We start from the raw sequence: 25187 nt of genomic DNA, 5'->3' as shown, positions 1-25187 counted from the left end.
TCCACACTTTCTGCTTCAGTTCCTACCTCCATGTGGTCCCTGCCTTGAGCTCCTGCCCTGACTGCCCTCAGTAATGGAGTGTGACCCGTAGTTGTAAGCTGAAATAAACCCTTTCCTCCCTAAGTTAATTTTGATGGTGGTGGTGGTGGTGGTGGTGGTGGTGTGTGTGTATGCACACGTGCTTTCTCTGTCCTGTCCTTTGGCTGTCCTGGAACTCCCTCTGTAGAACAGGCTGGCCTTGAACTCAGAGCTCTGTCTGCCTCTGCTTCCGAGTGCTGGGATTAAAGGTATATGGCACCACTGTCAGCCTTGGCTGTGGTATTTTACCACCACAGCAGAAGCTCTAACTAGATACCAGTTTGTCCTGAAATTCTGTTCTGCATAGTCAGGAACCTCAGCTTCCCGTGGAGCTGGGGCTTCTGTCCACACTCCATTGTCACTGGTGGTGTCTGCAACCAAAGCCTAGCCAAGCTGCCATGGGCCCTGGGCTGGATCACTCAAGATGAACACAGGGAAGTGTCCAGGAAGTCACAAGGTCCCCGTAAAGTCCTGCCAACTCAGACATGCACAACGAGTTTATTGACAAAGAAGACAAGACAAGAACCCGGAGAGGCAGGATGTCCCTTCCCTACACCGGATATCCTGGGGCTGCAGAGGATAAAGCTACTTTGGGCCCAAGCTGCAGCATCATGGGCTCAGGCGGGCCTCAGGAGCCAGGGAGCCTGGAGCAGAGAGGCGAACAGCAGCGGCTGGGCCGGGAGACGCCTGACTGCCCCGTTGAGGATCATCACTGTCTCGATCCAGCTGTAGTGATGGCTGACGTTGGTGTAGATGCCAGGCAGGTTGGGCCGCCCGCAGCCGATGCCCCAGCTCACGATTCCAACCTGATACCAGAGATCATCCACGGTGCAGACCAAGGGTCCTCCTGAGTCACCCTGAGGAGCAGCGTGGGTAAGCGTGGGTTTGCTGGTTTGGTAGGTGGGGTTGAGGAAGAGGCCACGGGGACAGGGAACACTGCGGGGTGGAAGACTGGGTGAGGTCTCCCCCTGGCAGCTGCAGCCTCAACCTCTTTATCGGGGCCATGGTTTCCACCTCTGAGGGTCTCAGGGATGAAGGAGAAAAAAATCCTAAGTGGGAAATGAGAGGAGGGTGTATAGGCTGGGTAATTAAAGGCCACACGTGATTTCTCGCAGGCGAAGCGAAGGCAGGCTGAGGGCAGAACTGGAACTGAGGGCAGAACTGGAGCGAGCTCTGCAGCCTGCCGGGAGGGAGGGGGGCTTCCTCAGAGGCCCAGGCACACTCACGCTGCACGTGTCCGCGCTCCCGTCCTCAGCGCCGGCACAGAACACGTCCTTGGTGATCAGGTGTTGTAGGGAGAGAATCTTGAACAGTTCCCGGCACCGGCTGTTGTTTAGGATGGTGACCTGTACTTCTCGGAGGTGATAGGGTGGTGGCAGAGGCTCTGGAGGTAGGAGGGTGAAGAGCATAGCATTGTGGTCTCCTCTACTCTCTAGGACAGGAGGACACAGCTTACATGCTGGTGATCTTCATGCTGATCACCCCACAGCATGGACAGACATCCAGTAGGACAGAAGGAAACAGTAGGGAGGGAAGTGTTGAAGTCCCCCCAAGTCCCTCAGGTCTGTGCTGGAAGGGCTAGCTCCTGATTGTACCAGTGGGGGAGTCCTTTGCTGGAGCACAGGCAGAGAGGGGTTAGGGGGGCTGAGATAGTTTGGGGACACAGGATCCCAAGATGGAGATTCCCAAATTCACCAGCTTGGTGGTGCATGCCTGGCCCCTCAGCACAGAGGTGATAGGACTGTGAGGTTGAGGCCAGCCTAGACTACAAAGAAAAACATGGTCTTTAAAATGGTCTCAGGTTGGGGCTGGAAAACTGATAAAGAATACTCACTGCCCTTGCAGAGGACCCAGGTTTAGTCCCCAGAACCCACAGGAAGACTCACAGTTGTCTATAATTATTTCCGTGGGATCTGGTGCTTCTTCTGATGTGTGTGTGTGTGTGTATATGTGTGTGCACGTGCGTGCACACTTGGGTACATGTACACATACACCCACTCAGTTGAACACACATGTGCACATACACATACACACACTCAGGTATACACACACACACACACACACACAAAATAAGATGAAATTTAAGAAATATTCCCAGGGCCAATAGGATGGGCTCATGGGTAAAAAGCACTTGCAATACAAACCTGAGGACCAGAGTTCAAGCCCCACAGATACCTAATCACCCAAGTTAAGTCCCCAGAAGCCATGGGAAACCAGGTGTGGAGGTGTGCATCTGTTACTACTTTCTCTTTTCTTTTCGTTTCTTTTTTTTTTTTTAAAGATTTATTTAATGTGTATGAATATACTGTCACTGTCTTCAGACACACCAGAAGAGGGCATCAGATCCCATTACAGATGGTTGGGAGCCACCATATGGTTGCTGGGATTTGAACTCAGGACCTCTGGAAGAGCAGTCACCACTCTTAACCTCTGAGGCAGCTCTCCAGCACTACCCATCATGCTTAACATGTATATCACAATAATGTAAGAACCACCAATTATACTTCAAAGAAAAAAAGGACAAAAAGGAAATCTGACTGAGTTGTATGCCAACAAATTAGATAGCCTCTCGCCCAAGGTGACACAGAAAAATCCCAGGAATCTCATACACCGTTAAACAGACTCAAGACAGAGCCATAATAAACAAAGAGATAGAGTCAGCAATCAAGATTTCCTGACAAAGGAAAGTGCCCACGGGAGTCACTGGTGAATTCTGCCAATGTGAAAAAAAAAAAAAGATCTGTGATCCTTCCTGAACTCTCCCTAAAAACAGACCAGAGAAACACTTCCTGAAGTACACACTCGGCCAGTGAGACCCAAGGGTTGAAGCCAGACAAACATAAAAGCCAAAATGAAAGCCAGAACTCAGGATTCCTAAAGCTGAGTGGTGGTGCTGCGCGCCTTAAATTCCACCCAGTATTAGAAAGGCAGAGGCAGGTGGAGTTCCATGAGTTTAAGGCCAGTCTGGTCTACACAGTGAGTTCCAGGACAGCCAGGGCTATGTAGATAGAGAACCTATCTCAACAAATAATAAAAAATAAATAAATAAGTAATAAAAGACACAAACACATCTCGGCACGCAGGAATGAGGCCGTCAGCGCAGGAAAGGCTGTGAGTAAACACAAGGGTCCCATCACACAGGGGCCCGCGTGGGGAATCAGCACAGCAGAGGCACACATCGGCAGAGAAACAACGGTCTCCGTCAGCACAGAGACGCATTTGATCAAATTCTACAGTCTGTCACATGAGAAAGCAGAATTCAATAGCCAGACATGTTCCTGTGGGGCTGTAATCCCCACGCTGGGCAGGCGGGGGCGGGCGGGGCAGGAGGGTCTCTGGTTCACAGGCAGCCAGCCTAGCAATGCTGGTGGGCTCATGGTACCGAGAGGCCCTGACTCAAAAGAACAAAACTAAACCCAGTGTGGGGCCATAGAGACGGCTCATCTGGTAAAGCCGTTTACTGCTGAGTGCGACGACTTGGGTTCTATCCCCAGAGCCCACATGGGAACAGGAGGGAAGGGATTCCCGCTACTTGTCCTCTGACCTCCACACGCATGCTGCCGTATGCATGCACTCCTCTCCAAATAAGTAAAAATTAAATCTATGCTTTTATGTATGCATGTTTTGTGTGTGCATACCTTATTAATGCATAAAAACTGAGGTGGACAGCATTTGAGGAAGACACCCAAGGTTGACCTCTAACCTCTTGACACACATACACGCATACTTGTGGTACTCCCGGACCTGGATGTGCACATACACATGAAGATGCACATATTCCCTCCCACCCCAACCCCCAAACCCAAAATTCCCTGCTTTTTCCTAAAACTTCTAAGCCAGCTAGGGTCCAAAGGAAACTACTCCACAAAGCCACAGCTAAACTGTGCTCAATGGCAGAAACCAAAAAGCTTTCGCTCTGAGTAACAATGAGGTGGGCAGGCCTCCTTCTTGTCCATGATATCCTGGACGTTCTAGACAGAGCAATTAGGCAAGGAGGAGAAATGAGGGCTGGTGAGATGGCTCAGTGGTCAGAGCAAAGCCTGATGGTCCAAGTTCAAGCCCCAGGCCACACAACGGAAGAAGACAACCAACTCCCTTTGAAAATTTCTCTCTATCTCTCTCTCATACACACACATACACACAACACATATACACACATAACACATGACACAAATGCACACATATAACACACACACACCATGCACATATATCATACACACAACACACATGCCACACAACACACATATGCACACATACAATACACACACACACACCAAATACATAATGCACATGCACACTGCCATTTTCCTCTGACTGGACTTGCGTAGCATTTCCAGAGCCAGCAAAGAGTCAGAAAGCAGATCTGGGTTGCCAAGGGCTACAGAATCTAGGGAAATGAGGAGACTGAGAGAAATGGCAGAGGGTATGAAGTTTTCTTGTGCTGTTTGGTTTGTTTTGAGTGGATGAATATAATTTTTTTAGGGGAAGAAATAAAGGCATTCAAGCTGGAAAGAAGAAAGGATGAATATTAAAGATGGCTGGTATGTGAATGAAGCCTCAGGACACAACCTGTATTTCACTTACGGGCAGAAAACGATGGCTCCACGCTCAGAAAGCTGGGTTGTCAGGGGCTGTGGGGAGGGGCTCATGAGGAGTGCAGCCGGGTGGGGATGAAGGTCCCTAGTTGAACAGTATTGTGAGCACGCTAAATGGGGTTGGAGCACTCTGTAGGGTTTCTATGGCAAGTGAATTACAGCTTAAAGAGAAGCAGTTCCCACTAAGGCCACAAGGGGGCAACACTGAAGACACTGGGATTTAAGAATCCCGACAGAAAAAGCCATTTTCCTCTGACTGGACTTGCGTAGCATTTCCAGAGCCAGCAAAGAGACAGAAAGCAGATCTGGGTTGCCAAGGGCTACGGAATCTAGGGAAATGAGGAGACTGAGAGAAATGGCAGAGGGTATGAAGTTTTCTTGTGCTGTTTGGTTTGTTTTGTTTTTGAGACACGGCTACTTGTAGTCCAGGCTGGTCTCAAACCTGGTATGGAGCCAGGATACTGAGCATAGGACAGGTGTGAACTCCTGACCTTCCTGCCTTCCCTTCCCAAGGGCTGGGATTATACCACAATGCCCACTGAGGGTTTTGTTTGTTTTCCAAGACAGGGTTTCTCTGTGTAGCCTTGGCTGTCCCGGAGCTCGCTCTGTAGACCAGGCTTTCTTTTTGAAATGACAAAAATGTTGCACTTAGACAGAGGTGACAGCCTATGGTCTCACCTCTCTGAACACACCTGATCTTGGAGGCTAATGTGTCACCTAGTGAGGACTTGGAGGCATGATAATGGTGACACTTTCACTGGTATTAAAATGTGTGATTCCAACACTGTTCACATTCCTATGCTGGGGCTTGTAAATTAAATCAGTGTCAAGGAGACAATCCTCAGAAGGCCTTAGACACCCACTCTGGCTGAGGAATTCACACCTGGCTGTCCCTCTCCTGTGCATCTGGCCACTGGCCCACACCTGCTCTAGAATAGAGGGGACCTGGGGGGGGGGTGCTGAGAGAAAGGCAGGAGGCTCTTGGAGCTCCAGAGACCAGGGAAGGGCTTCGGGGCCTGCTGTGGCTGAAAGAAGGGACAGAGAGAGCGCACCCGCGTGCCCACCCTCCGTTGCTAATCTCACTCAAATCCTCCCGAAGGACTCCCCAGCCGGTCACCCAGCACCTGGGCTGGCTCTGGAACGTGAGGGTGGTGGGCCGCACGCAGACGGGCTGGATGTACTTGTTGTAGGTGACCGGGGAGGCCAGCCTCAGCAGGGCGAGGTCATAGAACTCCAGCTTGTCTTTGGAGTTCACGATGATGTCCTTTACCCTGTACCGTCCGGAATAGGCCTTCCTGTCCCAGAAAGATGGCCTGGAGGTCAGCTGCCCAAGCTGGACCGTCCACTTTTCTGGATCAAGGAAACTAGCAGGGAGGAAAAAGGCGGTCAGGACCCTGGGGGGGAGGACGGCTGGCCACCTGAGCCCACCGGATCCCTGTGTGAGGAGATGCCATGGGGCCGGTTTATTTGCTGAGAACCCCTTGCAGGAAGAGAGCCCAGACGGCATAACCAGAGTCCCTCTGAGGACTCTGAGGAGAGAAACAGGAAGACCACAGTCCCCAGTGGTCTGGTCACTTCTTAAGAACATTGGGCCTCTCTGACTAGAATAAATATCTATTATGGCGTTGGGGATGGAACTCAGTTGGCAGAGTGTGTGCTTATCATGACTGAATCCCTGGGTTTGACTCCCCAGCATTGTATAGGCTCAGGCATGGAGGTGCACGCCTGTAATCCTAGCGTGTCAGGAGGCAAGGGGATCAGAAGTTCAGTCATCCTCTGCTAAGTAAGTTCAAGCCCAAGTTGGGCTATATAGCACCTCAAAACCAACCAACCAGCCAACCGCCTAGGATCTGCCTCGTCTTCCTCCAGGGGAAGGTTTGGAATGAGACCTGCGCCTTCCTGGTTCGATTTGGTAGGGGGCAGTGAGCATAGATGACTATACCCCAAACCGCATGGGAATGTTTGAATAAGACATCCGGGAAGAATCAGCGTGGCGCTCCCTGCAGGGCCAAGGGGAAGGGAGGTTGTTTGATCCTAAGCAGCTCCTGTTCATCCTCGGAGCTCAGGATTTACGGAGGCTGCCCCACCGGGCTCCAGCCATCCCAGACTCACTTCTTAAAGCAGTGTGCAGCCGTGAGCACCCATCGGCGGCTGAGCAGGCTCCCTCCGCACTGGTGGGACTTCTTCACGCGCAGGCTGGCCTGCCACGGCCAGCGGCCTCGCACGGATTCCATCCCGCCCACTATCCGGGACCGAATGTCATACCGGTGGCCACAGGGCACTGGGACAGACAGATAAGACACAAGGCTGAGCAACTCAAGAGGGCTCCTGGGGCCCCTGGGGTACACGCGTCTGGGGGGGGGAGAACCATGCAACCGTGCGCCCCCTTCCTCCAGGGTCCTGAGGGTCTGTTGACGAGGCCGGAGATGGCGCGGGAACCCTTCCCACGTGCTTCGCAGACACCCCGCCCTCCACAGAGCCCATCAGTCACTTGAGAGGAGATTGATGTCTGTGGTCTTGAGACCTGTGGGGGGAGGAGTGGGAAAGTTGAGGCGACCTCTCTGCGCCTGGCCTCTGTCGGGGTCTCTCACAGGGACCGTGGCTCCTCACCTGCAGCCTGGCTTTCCTCGCGCGATCCTGGGTGGAGGTGAGAAGGTGAGCCTCAGCGGGCCTCCGAGTTCCCCATGCTCCCCCAGCACCCCCAGCATGGCGGATGCACCTCCTTAGCTCACCAGGCTTCTCCAGCATCAGGCACAGCAGCAGCAGCAGGAGCAGCAGCATCCGGCCCTGCACACCCATGGCTGCCTCTCCGAAGTTCGCAGCCCAGCTTCCACGTCCTGCAGCCACGGGCTCAGAGGCGCCCCCTAGGGGAGAAGCCGCACACTCTGCGCTTTGCACCGCCGCCTTGTCCCAGCTCGACTCCAGACAGGTCCCAAAGCACACACACACTTTCTTGTAGTGTATCAGCTGATGAACCACGGCCATCTTGTTCTTGTCAGAGCCCAGGAGCTGGATGGCTTCTCTCTTCTGCTCTTACTCACAGCTTTCTGTAGGACCAAGGCGCTGGCCCTCAGCCAGCACTCCTAGGAAAAGCTCGCGAACAGGCCTTAGGGTACGCCGGCTTGTGTCATGTGTGGTTAAAAGCGACGGCCTTTGCTGGGCACTCTGAACTAAGGCTGGCCCTATTTGAGGACAGACAGAGCTTAGAGCCCTCAACTCTACCTGTTACCACGCAATGAACCCTACACACTATATGGGGATCACCAGACACTCTCGCCCTTTGTACGGAGACATGTCAGGGCCTATATAACCATGCTGGGTCACTTTGAATGCACAGCCAGCTGGACATCCACACCAAACCCCCTGCCTCCATGACTGATCAGAAGTTCTCACGGAACTCAGAGGATGTAATATGATCATGGTCACGGTTTATACAGTAAAGGACACCTATCAAAATCAGACATATGGCCGGGCAGTGGTGGCACATGCTTTTAATCCCAGCACTTGGGAAGCAGAGGCAGGTGGATTTCTGAGTTAGAGGCCAGCCTGGTCTACAGAATGACTTCCAGGACAGCCAGGGCTACACAGAGAAACCCTGTCTCAAAAAACCAAAAAAATAAAAAATAAATAAAAGTAAAAATCAGACATATGCTTCTAGATTACCTCAACAGCCCAGACCAAGGGACAATGCTTACTTCTCTCAGTAAGTTAACCCAGCCCCGAGCAACAACCCCGAGTGAAGACCGGTCCACCTGCACCAGGAGGATCTATGGAGAAGGCTCAGTGGTAAGATGTTTGCTTAGCTGTGCCAGGGTCCTGGTTTTGGTCTCCATCACTGGATAATTTCGATAGCTAATTTTAGCCCTTAGCTTGACAGAATCTGGAATCATAAATCATGTGGGAAGGGAGCCTCAGTGAGGTTATCTCCATCAGCTGGGCCTGCATGCGGGCCTGTGAGGGACGCTCTCAGCTGGGTTAACTGAACTGGGAAGACATGCTGTCATAGTTTGCTCTGTTGCTGCAATAAACCAAAAGTAACTTGGTGGATCTTTAGGAGTTCAAGGCCAGCCTGATCAACGTAGTAAGTTCTGGGGCTATGTAGAGAGACTCTACCTCAAAACTAACTAACTAAATAAGGGGAAAAAGGGTTCATTTTGGCTCCCAGGGGTGCGGGGACGATTTATTTGGTGACAACGTACAGGTGTACAGGTTGTAGTTCACCGTCTAAAGAAGCCAGGGCAGAAATCTGGAGGCGGGAACTGAAACAGAGGCCGTGGAAGAGTGCTGCTTACTGGCTCACTCCCGGGGCTTGTTCAGCCTGCTTTCTTAGACTCTCTAGGACTATCTGCCCAGGCGTGATCCTGCCCACCAGGGTTGGCCCTTCCTTAGCAACAATAAGACAAAGTCCAGCAGTTATGCCCGCGGCCCGTTCGGTGGAGGCTGTCCCTCAGGTGAGGTTTCTCCTTCCAGGTGACTTATGTCAAGTTGACAAAACTGACCAGAACACCTACCCTAAATGGGGGCAGCACTGCCTCGGGGCTGGACACTACGCTGAACGCAAAGGAGGGAGGTCTGAGCATGGCGCCTCCGAGTCTTCACAGCGGGCGCAGAGTGAGCAGCTCTGAGCTCCCACCCTGTGATTTCCCTGTGGTGATGGTGCACTGCAGCCTGGGGCTGTGAGACAAAATAAGCCCTCCCTCCTTCCTCCCTCCCCCCTTCCTTCCTTCTTTCTTTCTTTCTTTCTTTCTTTCTTTCTTTTTTTTTTTTTTTTTGGTTTTTTGGATTTGGTTTTTTGGAGACAGGGTTTCTCTGTGTAGCCCTGGCTGTCCTGGAACTCACTCTGTAGACCAGGCTGGCCTCAAACTCAGAAATCCACCTGCCTCTGCCTCCCAAGTGCTGGGATTACAGGCGTGCGCCATCACTGCCCGTCCTCCCTCCCTTCCTCCCTTCCTTCCTTCCTTCCTTCCTTCCTTCCTTCCTTCCTTCCTTCCTTCCTTCCTTTCTTTAATTTGAAGCAGAGTTTCTCTTTCTACATAGCTCCAGAATTCATTTTGTAGACCAGGCTGGCCTTGAACTCATAAAGCTCCACCTGTCTCTGCCACCCAAGTGCTGGGATTAAAAGTGTGTACCACCATGCATGGCCTTATTAATTAATTAATTAGTTCATTTGTTTGTTTTAACATTTGTTTATTTTTTATGTACATGAATTCTGTTTGCACTGTCACTGTCTTCAGATACATCAGAAGAGGGCATCAGATCCTATTATAGACAGTTGTGAGCCACCATGTGGTTGCTGGGATTTGAACCCAGGACCTCTGAAAAAGCAGTCAGTGCTCTTAGCCACCGAGCCATTTCTCTAGCCCCCCCCTCCAGTTAATTTTTTAAAGAGTTATTTTGGAGAGAAGGCCCAGTGGTTAGTGCACTCGCTGTCCTTGCCGAGGCTCTCGGTTCCGGTCCCTGCACCCACGAGGCAGCTCATGGCGGGCTGTCCGCAACTGCACTCCTAGGGATCGGATGCTCTCTCTCTTCCGACCTCTGCAGGCACCAAGCACACAGGTGCTACACAGACATGCATCCAGACAAAACGCTCATACATACAAAATAAAGTAAGTTTAAAATATTATTTATTTATTTTGCTCTCTTGAGGCAGGGTTTCTTTGTGTGCTCTGTCTGTCCTGGAACTCGATTTATAGACCAAGCTGGCCTTGAACTCACAGAAATCAGCCTACCTCTGCCTCCTAAGTGCTGGCCACCATGCTCCACCATGTCTGGCTTTCTTTTTGTTGTTGTTGTTGTTCCCCCCCCCCCCCCCCCCAGACAGGGTTTCTCTGTGTAGCCCTGGCTGACCTAGAACTCAATCTGTAGACCAGGCTGGCCTCAAATACAGAAATCTGCCTGCCTCTGCCTCCCAAGTGCTGGGATTAAATGTGTGCGCCACCACTGACCTGCCCTTGTCTGGTTTTCTCTCTGGTTTCTAAAAAAATTTTTTTAAAATAGATTTATTTGATGTGTGTGTGTGTGTGTGTGTGTGTGTGTGTGTGTGTTTGAGTGCTGGAGAAGACCAGAAAAGGGTCTTGCATCCCTGGAAATGAAGTCATAGTTGGTTTTGAACTGTCTGATGTGGCTTCCAGAAACCATATTCTGATCCTCTGAAAGAGCAGCAAACAAAACAGCTGAGCCCTCTCTCTAACTCCTAAATTATATTTATTTATTAGTGTGTGTATGTGTGTGTGTGTGTGTGTGTGTGTGTGGTGTGTATGTGTAGTGTGTGTGGTGTGTGTGTGTGTGTGTGTGTGTGTGTGTGTGTGTGTGGTGTGTATGTGTAGTGTGTGTGTGTGTGGTGTGTGTGAGTGTGTACGCTGGTGAGTGTTGAGCTCAAAGGACAACTCCTACAAGATGGTTCTCCCTTCTGCCGTTTGGGTTCAGGGATGGAATGTAGGTCCCTGGCCTCGGCGGGAAGTATCTTTGCTCTCTTGGCATCTTTCCGGCCCTCCTAAACTATTTTTATCAGGGTTTTGTTTTTTAAAAATCACAGCTGTGGGGAGCTCTGCACACACCAGGGCCAGCAGAGTAACAGTCGGCAAGAGGCAAGAAGGAACTCAGTTCAGCAGGACTCGGTAGCCAGCGTTGGCGCAAACCTTTAGAGTCTGACACCAGGCAGTTGATTGCAGAAATATTTAGAACAGTACAGTTTGGATAGAAGTTTCCTGGTATAATGTAATCCTGTGTGCACAATGAGGCATAATTACATTGAAACTCTTCTCAAAGTACGTCACTTCTTCCATGAAGGTAGGCTCTAGAGATAGGCTACATGTGTTACCTTAAGGGCCTGGGGAGGCTCTGGTGTGGTCTGGAGCATGCGGAGGGCACAGAGGTCACCTAGGCATCAACTACCCCCAGTCCTGCTTGGGGGAGTCTGGGGGAGCCATGTATGACCCATCACAGGGTCATCGAGGCTATGGACCACTGAAGTGGAAAGTTCTGATTTCTTTGGAGACTCGGTTGTGTCATGTGATGTTTTTCTGGAAGCTGTCTTATGAGCCGATGCTGAAGCAGACACTCGAGGAGGAGGTTTTGCTGAGGCAGACAGTTGAGAGGATGAGTGATGTGTGGAAAGAGTCTAGGTAGAGCCCAGCAGACAGCGCATTGGTTCGCCTGGTGGCATCTTGCTGCTCTTCACTGATCTTCGCTTGTCGAGACTGTGTAGAGAGAAATGTACCAAAGAATTTTTGGTGGTATTCTGGCTGCTTCTTGCCTCAGTGCCGATTTGGCAGAGCCTCGAGGTTTCTGCTGGATCGAACTGCTACTACTGATTTGTATTTGGTGTACGCTATTGGACTGGACTACTGACAACAAAGATTGGGATTGTCCACAAGGATTATTTGTAAACAGGTCCACAACCCCCGTTTCCTATTAGCCTTTCTTTGTCCCTACCTCTGGCGAGAGGTTGATGTGTTTAAGAGCCCTTACTAAAGGAGGGCTTGAAAAAATCTAAGACCATCTCCTTCTGGGCAGAAATGGCCTTTGTGTGTTTTGTTTTGTTTTGTACAGAATAGAGTTTATTCAGGGCATGGGGGAGGAGAGTTAAGAGGCAGAGAAAGAGAGTAGGGAAGTAGAGGAATAGAGGCCGGCCATGAGCACATGGAGAGAGGGGAGGAAGGGAAGGGGAGAGAGGGGGAAGGGGTGAGGGGAAGGGAATGGGGAGGGGGGAGGGGAGGGAGAGAGGGGGAAGGGAATGGGGAGAGAGGGGGAAGGGGTGAGGGGAAGGGAATGGGGAGAGGGGAGGGAGAGAGAGGGAAGGGAATGGGGAGAAAGGGGGGAGGGGTGAGGGGAACGGAATGGGGAGGGGGGAGAGGGGAGAGAGAGAGGGGGAAGGGGTGAGGGGAACGGAATGGGGAGAGAGGGGGAAGGGAATGGGGAGAGAGGGGGAAGGGGTGAGGGGAAGGGAATGGGGAGGGGGGAGGGGAGGGAGAGAGGGGGAAGGGAATGGGGAGAGAGGGGGAAGGGGTGAGGGGAAGGGAATGGGGAGAGGGGAGGGAGAGAGGGGGAAGGAGTGAGGGGAAGGGAATGGGGAGGCGGGGAGAGGGGAGGGACAGAGTGGGAGCAGGAAGGAAGGCGAGCAGAAATGAAGTTATTTATCTCTGCCATGGTTTAATGGGGTATGACCCACCTTAGACTCATGTGTTTGAATTTTTGGCCCACAGGGAGTGGCACTATTAGGAGGTGTGGCCTTGTTGGAGTGGGTGTGGTCTTGTTGGAGTAGGTGTGGTCTTGTTGAAGGAAGTGTGTCGCTGTGGGGGTGGGCTTTGAGGTCTCTTATGCTGAAGCCCTGCCCAGGGTGGCACACAGTCTCCTGTTGCTGTGGATCAAGATGCAGAACTCTCAGCCCCATCTCCAGTCCCGAGTCTGCCTGGATGCCGCCATGATTCCCTCTGCGATGATAACAGATTAAACTTCTGAAACTGTACATTAGCCCCAATTAAGTGTCCTTTATAAGAGTTGCTGTGGCTGGGCGTGGTGGTGCACGCCTTTAATCCCAGCACTTGGGAGGCAGAGGCAGGCAGATTTCTGAGTTCAGGGCCAGCCTGGTCTACAGGGTGAGTTCCAGGATAGTCAGGGCTACACAGAGAAACCCTGTCTCAAAAAACTAAAATCAATCAACCAACCAATCAATGAATGAATCAATCAATCAATAAGAATTGCTGTGGCCATGTTGTCTCTTCACAGCAATGGAACCATAACTAAGACATCCTCTTCTGTTGAGGAGACAGCTCTGTGGGCTTAACATTCCTGAGTTTTCTAGTACTCATTGGTGAGCACAAGAACCTTTGTGTTCTCAACACACAGCAACATAAAGAAAGTAGAACATCGACCAAAAGATCTAGGGATGGATTAGCTGTAGGAGACTTGCCTGGCATAAACAAGGCCTGGGTTCAACCCTCAGTATTGCAAAAAGAAAAGAAAAAAACAAAGAAAACTGAGATAAAACACGAACAACAGCCTCTTAAATTTCCCTTAGAAAGAATTTTTTATTTTTATTTTTTAAATTTTTGTTTTCAAGACAGAGTTTCTCTGTAGCCTGGGCTGTCTTGGAAGTCTTTCTGTAGACCAGGCGGGCCTCCATCTCAGAGATCCACTGCCTCTCGAGTACTGGGATTAAAGGCGCACACCATTCCTGCTTGGCTCCTCTCAGAAAGACCGGGAAGGCGCTTTGTACACGTCAGACAAAAGCAGTGAGACCACAGGGCGTGGCTAGGACTGTGAGCTGTGACTTCTGGAAAGTGCTTCAGCTGAAGAGAGGGGTGGTGGAGCAGAGCCGGCAGACGAAGGAAGGTTTAGGAGAAGCAGAGGCGAGGGCTGTGGGACTGAGACAGCAGAACGAAGGAAACGCTATGCAACATCAGCTCCGCATTTGCAGCCTGTTTAGGTGTGGAGACAGCGCTGGGGTCTCTTTGTATCGCTATGGTGACATGTAATAAATGTTTTCCACAATAGAATCTAGACAGATGATGGCTCAGTCAAAACAGTGGTGGTTAATCTTGGTTGTCAATTTGACAAAAATCCAAACAGTTGGGCACACCTGTGGGGGATTTCCTAGCTCGTTTGAGGTGGGAGGGAAAAACCTAGAACTCTGGTCCGTGTCTTCTGGTGGCAGCCCTACTTAAAAGGACATGAAAGAAGGAAGCGCTTGCTTTTGCCTGCTTGTCCTCTGCGGCAAGTTCCTCTGTCCCAACGCGGTTGTGCTCCTTTGCTGATATTAAAACCTGCTTCTTCAGGATGCCAACAGACTGAAGACCAGTTGAGACATCCATCCTCACAGACCAAATAACTGCTGGATTCTTGATCTTTCTTTTGAGAGACAATGATTATTGGACTAGTCAGACCACAGCCTGTAAGCCACTCTAATAATGTGTTTAAAAACACACGAGTGCACACCCACACTACATTACTCTCTCTCTCTCCATCAGTTCTGTTTCTTTAGAGAACCCTGATGAATGCAGACCCCAGCACTCACGTAAGTAGCTGGGATAATGGCTTATGTCTGTAATCCCAGGGCTAGAGGCACAGACAGGAGCATCCCTGGGGCTCGCCGATCAGCCAGTTAAGCTAAGTGAGTGAGCTCCAGGCACAGGAAAGAACCTGTCCAGAAAAGAAAAGAAGGTTGAGAACAATTGAGGGAGACACCCAGTGCCAGCCTCGCTCTCCACACATATTCACTCACATGTGCCCTCGCCCATACACACAAATACACACACAACACACTTGAACATATGCACATGCATTCACACACTGTTTTGCTTTCTGTTTTCTGTTTTGTTTTGGTTTGGTTTTGGTTTTTTCAAGACAGGGTTTCTCTGTATAGCCCTGGCTGTCCTGGAACTCACTCTGTAGACCAGGCTGGCCTCGAACTCAGAAATCTGCCTGCCTCTGCCTCCCAAGTGCTGTGATTAAAGGCATGTGCCACTGTTCCTTCCTTCTTTAAAGATTTATTTCTATGTTATATGTTTGAGAGTTTTGCATGCATGGATCCATTCAATGGATCCATTCACACACACATTTTTTCCCCCACAACAGAAAGTTGGGTTATAGAGATGGCTCAGTGGCTAAGAGAACTCACTATTTATTTATTTTTGGTTTTTCAAGACAGGGTTTCTCTGTATAGCCCTGGCTGTCCTGGAACTCACTCTGTAGACCAGGCTGGCCTCGAACTCAGAAATCCACCTGCCTCTGCCTCCCGAGTGCTGGGATTAAAGGCGTGCGCCACCACTGCCCAGTGAGAACTCACTATTCTTGTGGAGGACTAGAGTTTGGTTCTCAGTATCCGCATGATAGCTCACAGCCGTCTGTGCCTGCAGTTCCAAGCACTTGGCACCTTCTTCCGGCCGCCCTATGACGCACAAGCACACACACATGCACGCAAAACACTCGTGCACATAAAAACGAATACATTTTAGGAAAAGAATTGTTAAACTAAAATAAAGGGTTTGAAAAATCCGAACAGCAAACCGGGCCCTAGGATCCCCATCCTATCGCAAGGCAGGGCGAATTGGAGGCGGGTTTGTGCATGCCAGGTATCAGTCTGTGTGTGTGTGTGGGGGGGGGGAAGTGTGCTAGGCTGTGAGGGCTGTGGAGGCAAAGCACTGCGTGTCGGTTATTCCCAGAGCAATGCTTGTTGAAGGGAGGAACATGGTGGACGTACCTGGGAAGGAGGCGTCTATGGCTCCCTGCCATCCTGGAAAAATCCTTCAGAGGCCCAGGGATATTTACCAGTACTGCACCCAGCGGGGAACCAGGTACCCGGAAACACAGAAAGGGTTGTGGATGGGTGTGAGACCTAAGGACAGCGTAGGCACTGGATCTGTCCTGGAGGAATTCTCCAACACAATCGCTTTTTCCTAATCCCAATCTTCCCCACCATGTCGTTCCTTTCCCTCCCCCCTCCGCCCCCTTCCTCACCACCCCTCCCCTCTCCTTTCATTTCCTTAGAGAGTATTATATGACTTTTCCTGGGAGAGAAAATAACAGATCTGCCTATTCATCCAGACAGGACACCAACCAATGACAGACTAGACGAGATTCAGGCCGCGGGTAGCCCAGTGAACTAGTGGGTCGATATTGGGCTACTGATTAGAACGTGGGCCCCTCAAAGGCAGCTGCATGGCCGGAAGTACACACTAGATGAGGATGACTCAAAGTGGAGGCAGTTCTGCAAGAGATACACTCCCTCCCCTGAGAAATCATTAACTGCCTTTATAACCCAAGGGAGGGCCTTTATGAATCTTATCTTACAATTCTATGAACCTCTGTGTGTGTGTGTGTGTGTATGTGTGCATGCGTGTGTGTGCATGCTTACACAGGTGTTCATGCCGTCTATACCCCTTCTTCCTTCCTTCTTTTCTTTTCTTTTTTTTTTGTTTTTTGTTTTTTGTTTTTTGTTTTTTGTTTTGTTTTGGTTTTGGTTTTTTCAAGACAGGGTTTCTCTGTATAGCCCTGGCTGTCCTGGAACTCACTCTGTAGACCAGGCTGGCCTCAAACTCAGAAATCCGCCTGCCTCTGCTTCCCAAGTGCTGTGATTAAAGGCATGTGCCACTGTTCCTTCCTTCTTTAAAGATTTATTTCTATGTTATATGTTTGAGAGTTTTGCATGCATGAATCCAAGTGCATCCCATGCATGCAGTACCCACAGAGGCCAGAAGAGGGCACCGAATCCTAGAACTAAGGTTGCAGATGATGTGAGCGGCTATGTCAGAATCCAAGCTTGGTCCTCTAGAAAAGCATCAAGTGCTCTTAACTGCCGAGCGTCTCTCCATCCCTCTACCCCGGTTTGTTTATTTTGAGACAATCTCTCAGTGGAGCCTGGGGCTTGCTGATGAGGTTTGGCTGGCTAGCAAGCTCCAGTGATCTGTCTTTGCTTCCCTAGCAGATTACGAGTAGATACCATCGTGCCTGGCTATCCAGGAGAGAAAGCATTTCCCTGGGGGCTAGCTTATAGTTTCAGAGGACTGTACATGATCACTATGGTGGCAGATAGGCAGGCATGGTTCTGGGCAGAAGCTGAGAACTTTATATCCTGAGCCGTCAGTTGAGAGAAACTGGCCTGGCATGGACTACTGAAACCTCAATGCCCACCCTGAGTGACACACCTCTTCTAACAAGGCCACACCTTCTAGTCGGTCTCAAACAGCCCCACCAACTGGAGACCAAGCATTCACATATATGAGCCCAGGGGGGCGGCCATTCTCATCCAAACCACCACAGTCTCCAACTCAGTACTCTAGCCTAGGATGACTCTGAACTTTTGATTCACTCGTCTCTACCTCCTGAGTCCTGGGACTGCAGGTGTGTGCTACACCAGCACACCTGGTTATGCAGGTGCTGGGGACCAAACACAGAGCTTTGGGCCTTCAGGCAGGGACTCCTGGCTGAGCTGTTTCCTAAGCCCTTGCTTTCTTTATTTTAAATTATAAACATATTGGTGAACACATCGCACACAGGATGGACATGGATGTAGAAACTTTAATACTGGATAAGACGGGATCGGAGACTAGCGTTCTGAAGAATAATGTTATTTTACAGTGATCAAAGTCACACTGCAGCTGGTGATGCGCTAACTGTGTACACTCTCCATTTCAGTGGGGGCATCTGGGTGTCTGGAAGGCCAGTGAGCCTTTCCGGGAGGAATCCTTCTTGAAAGGGGTTGCCTAGAGACTGAGTGAAGAGTGGCCAACAGAACAGAAGCTCAGAGAGAAGGCAAACACCACGGGAGTCTGAAAGAATGTCTACCCACTCCAGCCCAAGGCTGGCACGCCCTTCTGCCTAGAGTCAGGCCCATGGCTGCCCTCTGGTGGACAGTGATGGACATGAAGGGTCCCGAGGGTGCCTCTGTGGTTGGTGCAAGTGCCAGGCACACTATACAAACGATTCTGCATCAAAGAAAGTCGAGGGCTGCGCATGCCGCGGTTCCTGGATCAGGAAGGGGAGGACCAGAGGACCCCAGAGCATGACGCATGTAGGGAAGTCAGGGTCTCTGTGCCCAGGGACAGTGGAGGTGTGACGCTTCTCCCAAGACTGCAGGGCAGGTGTGGAGGCTGAGCCCCACCCCAGGGCAAGCCTTGAAACTACACCAGAACTGCAGTCACTCTTCCTCCTTCCTGGAGTGTTTGGTCCCAGCAGGTGTATCATGGAGCTGGCCCTGCCTGCCATTCTATTTCTCCTCTTTCCCGGAGTCCTTCTGGGGAGCGAGGTCCTTACAACTGGCTCCTACAGCCTGTCTACTGTGAGAGGCAGGAGCAGCATTGACCTGGATTCAGGTAAGATGGGGAGTGGGGAGCAGGAGTTTCAGGAAGATATGTAGGGGTTTTTTGTTTGTTTTGTTTTTAGTTTTATTCTGTTTCTTTTCATTTTGAGTCCTGGTCTCACTGTAGCCCAGGCTGGCCTCCATCTTATTGCATAATTGAAGCTGACCTTGAACTCCTGATCCTCCTAACTCAGCCTTCAGGTGCTGGGATTATAGGAGGGAGGCAGCAGAATCCGAGGTTTGGAGGCAGACTCGGAGAGGTGTCTGATCCTGGCTCCTTCCGGCCTTATATCAGGCAGGTACTGTTAGGAGCCAGGCACAGGAGACATCCTCAGACCCATACTGGTCAAGTTCCCAGGGGCTGTGACAAATGAGCCAGGCTTGTGGGTATAGGGAAGGACAGGATAGCCATGTGTTACCTAATCCAACCAATTCCTTGCAGTGTGTGGACGTCCCAGGGTATCAGGCCGCATCGTGTCAGGACAGGATGCCCAGCCTGGCCAGTGGCCTTGGCAGGTCAGCCTGAGGGAGCAGTCAGAGCACGTGTGTGGGGGATCTCTGATTTCTGAGGACTGGGTGTTGACTGCTGCCCACTGCTTCAACCAGTGAGTACCTCCCTACGGGTCGTGTGGGCTGGGACCAGCTGGATTTCCCTACATTCTGGATTTCCCTATATTCCTTTCAGAGTACTTCATTTCTCCATTTCTCCATTTGTACCACAGCCTCTGCCGACTCTGGCAGGAGAGGAGGCAGGGCCCTGTCAGTTTAGTGTCTCAGTTACCCATCCAGGTTGTCTACCTGGCCCTGGTAGGTCAGTCACCTAATCTTCTTATTCCCCCGAAATCAACTCTCAGGGGAGAGGGGATGGCTCAGAGGGTAAGAGGGTTTTGCCGTACAAGCATGGCAGTCTGAGTTTAAATCCCCTGCCCGAGTTCACGCAAAAAGTTGAGTGCGGCCTACGCTCGGGGCAGATGTGGAAACGGGAGGCTCTCCGGGGATTACTGACCACCAGTATAGCTCTCGGCTACGTGGGAAACCCTGTCTCAAGGCGAAGAGTGAGAGCAGGACATCTGAGGTTATCCTGCGCTTTCTGTACGTGTGCAGGAACATGTGTACCCACTGACACCCCGACACGCAGATACACAGACACACACACAGGGAAGGGAGATAAGGTGGGGGACAGTGAGAAGGTGGGGGACAGTTGAGAACCTAAGGTCTTTGTGTGAGCATAAGTGAAGTGTGTGGTCATGGATGTGTGGGAATGCGGACACAGACATGCCACAGTGCGTGTGTGATGATCAGAGGTCAGAGGTCACCCTCAGGGCTCACTCCTTACCGTCCACTTTGGTTTTTTTTTTTTTGTTGTTGTTGTTGCTGTTGTTTTTTAATTAATTTTTTTAAAAAAATTATATGTGCAGTGTTCTCTTTAATATGTGTAAGTGGTCTGCCTATAGCCCAGAGGAGAGCACCAGCTTCATTACAGGTGGCTGTGAGCCACCATGTGGCTGCTGGGAATTGAACTCGGATCCTCTAGAAGAACAGGCAGTGCTCTTAACCACTGAGCCACCTCTCCAGCCCTCACCTTGATTTTTGGGACAGGGCTTCTCATTTTGTCCTGTATACCCTGGAGTCTGTCTTTTATGTGGGTTGTGGAGATCCAAATTCTAGTCTTTACGCTTGTACTGTAAGCGTTCTTACACACTGACCTATCTGTCTAGGTCCCAAGAGTCCAAAGTCTTGAATATACTGCCCAATAGCCAGGTGGCCTTTGGATGGGCGACTTGACTTTCTTAGTTGTGTCCCACAGCTGACTTATGGTAGTAGACTTATGGGCAACAATGATCATTAATGGTGGCCACTTAAAGGGGTGTGTGTGTGCTTAACTCTCAGCAAAGCCCAGTAGCAGCATCAGAGCCTCTGCATAAAGACTGTCTTTCATTGTCACCCACCGGCCTCTCCATTCTCCCAGGGACCAGTCTATCTACACAGTTCTGCTGGGCACCATCTCCTCCTACCCCGATGTCATTGAACCGGGGGAGGTGAGAGCTGTGGCCCGGGTTGTCAAGCACCCCAGCTACTCATCAGAGGAGGACAGCAGCGGAGACATTGCCCTGGTGCAGCTGGCATCTCCCATCTCCTTCAATGACTACATGCTTCCTGTCTGCCTCCCAAAGCCTGGCGACCCCCTGGATCCTGGCACCACGTGTTGGGTCACTGGCTGGGGGAACACGGGCATAAATCAACGTAAGGATTTTGGAGCTGGTGGCAGGGTAGGGGGAGAATGGGAGGGCCAGTCTTGACACCTTCCCTAAGGCCAGTCCTCACCCTCAAACAGGACCCATAGGGAGTCCATGCAAAAAATGTCCTCACAGAGAGTGCCTTGCAACATTGCCACAGCTCATCACCAGCTGGCTGCTGCCAGCTTCCAGATGCCCTCCTAGGATCTGATAACCAGAAGGATGGTGTTACATCCAGCTCTGGGCTAAGAGATGCTGACCTGCCCTGCATCACAACCTTCCTGCCATCTTTGCTGCCAGGCCCTTGTGGACAGTGCTTATCAGGGTATCATTTTGACTGGGCAGCCTTCACTATCTAATGGGGTCCCGGTTCTTCCTCTGCCCAATGAGTTCTAAACCCAGTGGGTTTAATGTCGGAGGTACGCAGCATGATGCTTTTAAAGGCATTTCCGTTTCCTTTTTTTTTTTTTTTGGTTTTTTTTTTTTTTTTTGGTTTTTTTTCAAGATAGGGTTTCTCTGTGTAGCCCTGGCTGTCCTGAAACTCACTTTGTAGACCAGGCTGGCCTCAAACGCAGAAATCCTCCTGCCTCTGCCTCCCAAGTGCTGGGATTAGGGCATTTCCATTTCCAACTGTCATCTGCATGGTCCTCATCTCTGTCATCATTTCTACAATCTCATCTTGATTTAGTGTCCTGAGGATGCGGGCAAATCAGATAGGCAGTCATTCTCAGCTCAGGAGACCAGAAGCCTGAAATTAAGGTATTATCTGGGCCTCAAACCTTTTGGGGTTCTAGGGAGGGCCCCTCTTTGGCTCTCAACATTTGCCAGTGCTATGTAATCCTGGCCTCTTAGCCGCAATGCTCCAGGATCAAATGAGAAACTCTTAACAGACACAGAGAGGGACTCTGGGGAGATACATGGCAGCAGAGGTCTGTGCAAACCCCATGTGTCTCCCAGGTTGGGGACATGAGGGTGTCTATGTCCTCACCTCGGATACCACCCCACCCTCAGATACACCTTTGCAAAGCTTTCAGAGTCTCCTGTGGGGGAAACAAGGCCCTGATCAGTGGAGCAGAAGAGATGGCCCTGGTCACAGGGTTCAGGTAGACATGTGGAGCTGGGAGGTGACAGCATGTCCTCTTCTAACTCTGCTCTCTCCCAACCCCAGAGCTGCCACCACCCTTTACCCTGCAGGAGTTGCAGGTGCCTATCATCGATGCCCAGACCTGCAATAACCTCTACCAGGAGAACTCCGTTTCCAGCACGGAGCCGGCCATCCTTGAAGGCATGATGTGTGCTGGTTTCGAGGAAGGACGGAAGGATGCTTGTAACGTGAGTCAGCCACATCCAGACAGTGCCACCTCACCAGCAGCCCCAGAGGGCAGGGTGCTCCTCCCAACCACACCAGGAACCTTCCAGGAGGGTTGGGCATCTTAACAACAGCAGTGCACACACACACACACACACATACACACACACACACACATACACACTTCAAAAAGTTTTCCCAGATGCTGTTTCCCTTCCAAATATTGTATTAGCACAGTCAGAGGACTATGAAGGACTAGAAGATGGTTCATTGTCTGCATCACAAGCCTGAGGACTGGATGCTCGAATCCTCAGCGTCATGTATTTAAAAAAGAGAGACAAAAAACCAGATATGGCTAGGCAGTGGTGGCATACACCTTTGATCACAGCACTCAGGAGGCAGAGGCAGGTGAATCTCCGAGTTTGAGGCCAGCCTGGTCTACAAAGGGAGTTGTTTTAGGACAGCCTGGGAAACCCTGTCTTGGAAAGAAAAATAATAATAATAATAACAAAAAGACTCGTACAATAGTACAAGTGTATGACCCAGTCGTGGGGGTGGGTGAAGTGTCAGAGGCAGGCACGTTCCAGGGCTTGCTGGTCAGCCCAGCCAATGAAAATGCATGTTCCTAAGTCCAGTGAGAGGGTAGGTGGGGAGTGATGAAGGAAGACATGCAGTGCTGACCTTTGGCCCCTACATGCACACACGGGATGGCACACACCTCTCCCACACATGCCTCACCTCTGTCAAATAACATAATAAATATGACCAGAGAGCTAGGAGTGTGGGTGAGTGGTGGAGTGTTTACCAAACGTTTGCAAGGCCTTGGGCTCCACCTTCAGCAGAGAGAGAGAGAGAGAGGAGGCAGAAACAGACAGAGAGACACAGAGACAGACAGAGTCAAAGACAAAGAGACAGAAAAGAGTGAGAGAGACACAGAGAGAGATACACAGAGAAACAGAGAGATATAGATACAGACAGAGAGATACAGAGAGAGAGAGAGACAAAAAGAGAGACAGAGTCACATCCAGAAAGACAGAGAGAGAGAAAAGCAGAGGCAGACAGAGAGATAGACAGAGAGACACAGAGACAGACAGAGTCAAAGACAAAGAGACAGAAAAGAGAGTAAGAGACACACAGAAAAAGATACACAGAGAAACAGAGAGATATAGAGACAGTCAGACAGACAGACAGACAGAGAAAGACAAAGAGAAACAGAGTCGCACAGAGTCACACACACACACACACACACACACACAGAGAGAGAGAGAGAGAGAGAGAGAGAGAGAGAGAGAGAGAGAGAGGGAGATTGAATTAAATGACTGTGATCTTACCTCTATCCTGAAAGTTTTCTTTTGGGATCAGATCCCATGCTCCGCCCCCCAGCCCCATCTCCGCTAACACTAGAAGCTTTTGACTGCATAGTCAGCAGGAGCAGGCCACATTCAAGCGTGGTTCGTTTTATCCTTTCTCGTTTGCTCTTCTACACACCCTGACACCCTGACTGCCAAAAATGTCTTGATTGTTTCTTCAAGGAGATGTTTTAGATAAAATCAAACAAGCTAAAGCAAGGAGCACAGTCAGAAGCCCTGAACACGCAGCTGCGGCAGACATTCATATTTTGTTTAGACACTAGGTCAGGTGTCCCATCTGCCAGGGATCCCTAGCGGTTCTCAGGGAACCGACAGGTCTCAGACCACCTGCCCCTGAAAACTTCTAGAAACTTCTAATTCCTGGATCCTGAACGGACGATGGAGAGAGTCTGGGGGGACTGGGCTGGAGAACCCTGTGTTTTCTAGCTATGTGATGAAGGCAGTGGCTCAGGCAACACTGACACCTCTGTATCCCTTCTTTCTCCTCAGGGTGATTCCGGAGGTCCCCTGGTCTGTGATATTAATGGCATCTGGATCCAGGCAGGGGTGGTGAGTTGGGGATCCGACTGTGCTATACCCAAGAGGCCGGGCGTTTACACCAACGTCAGCTTCTACGTCTCATGGATTCAGGACACAATATCGAATCCAGCCACAGAAGGAAAAAGTTTCTCCCCCAGCCTTTCAAGGACCCCACTCTCCGGCATGCTGCTGTTTCTCATGTCCCTCAGTAGCACCTTCTGCCTCCTGGGCCTCTGACCAACAACTTCATCATCTCAACACCCGTATCTGGAACTGGTACCCTTGATCTGCTTCCAGGCTGGCGAGACTTCTCTCACGGACCCCTGCCCTGTGCCCTCCTCGCACAGCTACCTGCAGACAAGTCCCCATCCATGCGCTGTCTTTTAGAGATCCTCTCCTCACCCCCACAGAAGCCTCCTAGCTCCCACACCATTAAGAACCTCGGGACCATCACCTAAGCTCTGCTCTCCTGCCCCTCCCCCCCACATTGGACCCTGAGCTGCCTCTCACACCCTTGGGGCCTGTGGGTTTCCAGGGACAGAGGGGCAAGAGTCTTTCTTGCCTCTCACTCCTGGGTGGAACACAGGTCACAGCCACCTTTCCAGGTATCCTTTGGTGGCTTCTGTGACTGGGTGAGTCTTTGTCTAGTGTATCTGTGTCTGAACTAATAAAGACTGGATCCAGCAACATACATGTTCCCACATCGTGGTGGCTTCTATGTGTATGGGCTTCAGCTCCCACAGGAACCCAGAGGGGTGCCATGCCTCCCACATGTGTTAATATCACCCAGATAGTGTCACCAGATTCTTGACACTCCTGTGCATACAATGCTCTTGGCCCACCCAAGTCTCTCAGTCTCAGAAGCAGAAAAAAGAAGAGTTGGAAACTCTAGCTTATCCAGCCCAGCTTCCGTGCTTACAGGGATGGCAGAGGACTTCCGGAAGATTCTGGGGCCATCGGTAGGACTGGGATAGTATTAGGGTCACAAGTAAGGCATGGGGTCACTTACAGGTTCATAGGTGGGCAAGAGGTAAATCCTAGAGGTCACTGGTAGGACCAGAATGAATCTCAGTATACTGGCAGGTGTGAGCCCCAACCCCTGGGCTATGGGCGGGGCTCCCAGGCTGGGCAGAGGAGATGCCAGCTCACACTTTTGGGTGTAAACAGTTCTGGTATGGTGCCAAGCTGGGGTTGTTTCCAGCTCCCCAAGTATATGATAGTTCCGCTTGAGGGCAGTGCCCTGGGCAGCCCAGGCAATGGGGAGGATGGGAGTGGAGCTTC

The 25187-nt window shown here is 50.8% G+C and overlaps 2 protein-coding genes across 4 annotated transcripts; one reads left to right on the top strand and one right to left on the bottom strand.

Annotated features, from left to right (window-relative positions):
• Window positions 1-629: 629 nt before the first annotated feature.
• On the bottom strand, window positions 630-7472 carry LOC127693856 (serine protease 41-like). Its single transcript, XM_052195069.1, has 7 exons — window positions 7406-7472; window positions 7284-7310; window positions 7165-7197; window positions 6786-6954; window positions 5757-6037; window positions 1305-1462; window positions 630-935 (listed from the first exon to the last, which is right to left on the bottom strand). Exons 1-7 carry the CDS (start codon window positions 7470-7472, stop codon window positions 696-698), a joined length of 975 nt encoding a protein of 324 aa, XP_052051029.1. The 3' UTR covers window positions 630-695.
• On the top strand, window positions 854-24597 carry LOC127693855 (serine protease 33-like). Of its 3 annotated transcripts, XM_052195065.1 has the most exons (7): window positions 854-951; window positions 4561-4619; window positions 17808-18484; window positions 18914-19076; window positions 20441-20715; window positions 21877-22040; window positions 23877-24597. In XM_052195065.1, the coding sequence occupies exons 3-7, from the start codon at window positions 18355-18357 to the stop codon at window positions 24141-24143; spliced, it is 999 nt and encodes a 332-aa protein (XP_052051025.1). In that variant the 5' UTR covers window positions 854-951; window positions 4561-4619; window positions 17808-18354; the 3' UTR covers window positions 24144-24597. The 3 variants fall into 3 exon arrangements, with proteins under 3 accessions (XP_052051025.1, XP_052051028.1, XP_052051026.1); XM_052195068.1 differs by lacking the exon at window positions 4561-4619 and having other exon boundaries at window positions 864-951; window positions 18348-18484; XM_052195066.1 differs by lacking the exon at window positions 4561-4619 and having other exon boundaries at window positions 871-951.
• The last annotated feature ends 590 nt before the right edge of the window (window positions 24598-25187 follow it).

Source organism: Apodemus sylvaticus, chromosome 10, assembly GCF_947179515.1.
Source record: "Apodemus sylvaticus chromosome 10, mApoSyl1.1, whole genome shotgun sequence".
NCBI classification, from domain to species: domain Eukaryota; kingdom Metazoa; phylum Chordata; class Mammalia; order Rodentia; family Muridae; genus Apodemus; species Apodemus sylvaticus.
This window is presented reverse-complemented; position numbering and strand designations above follow the sequence as displayed.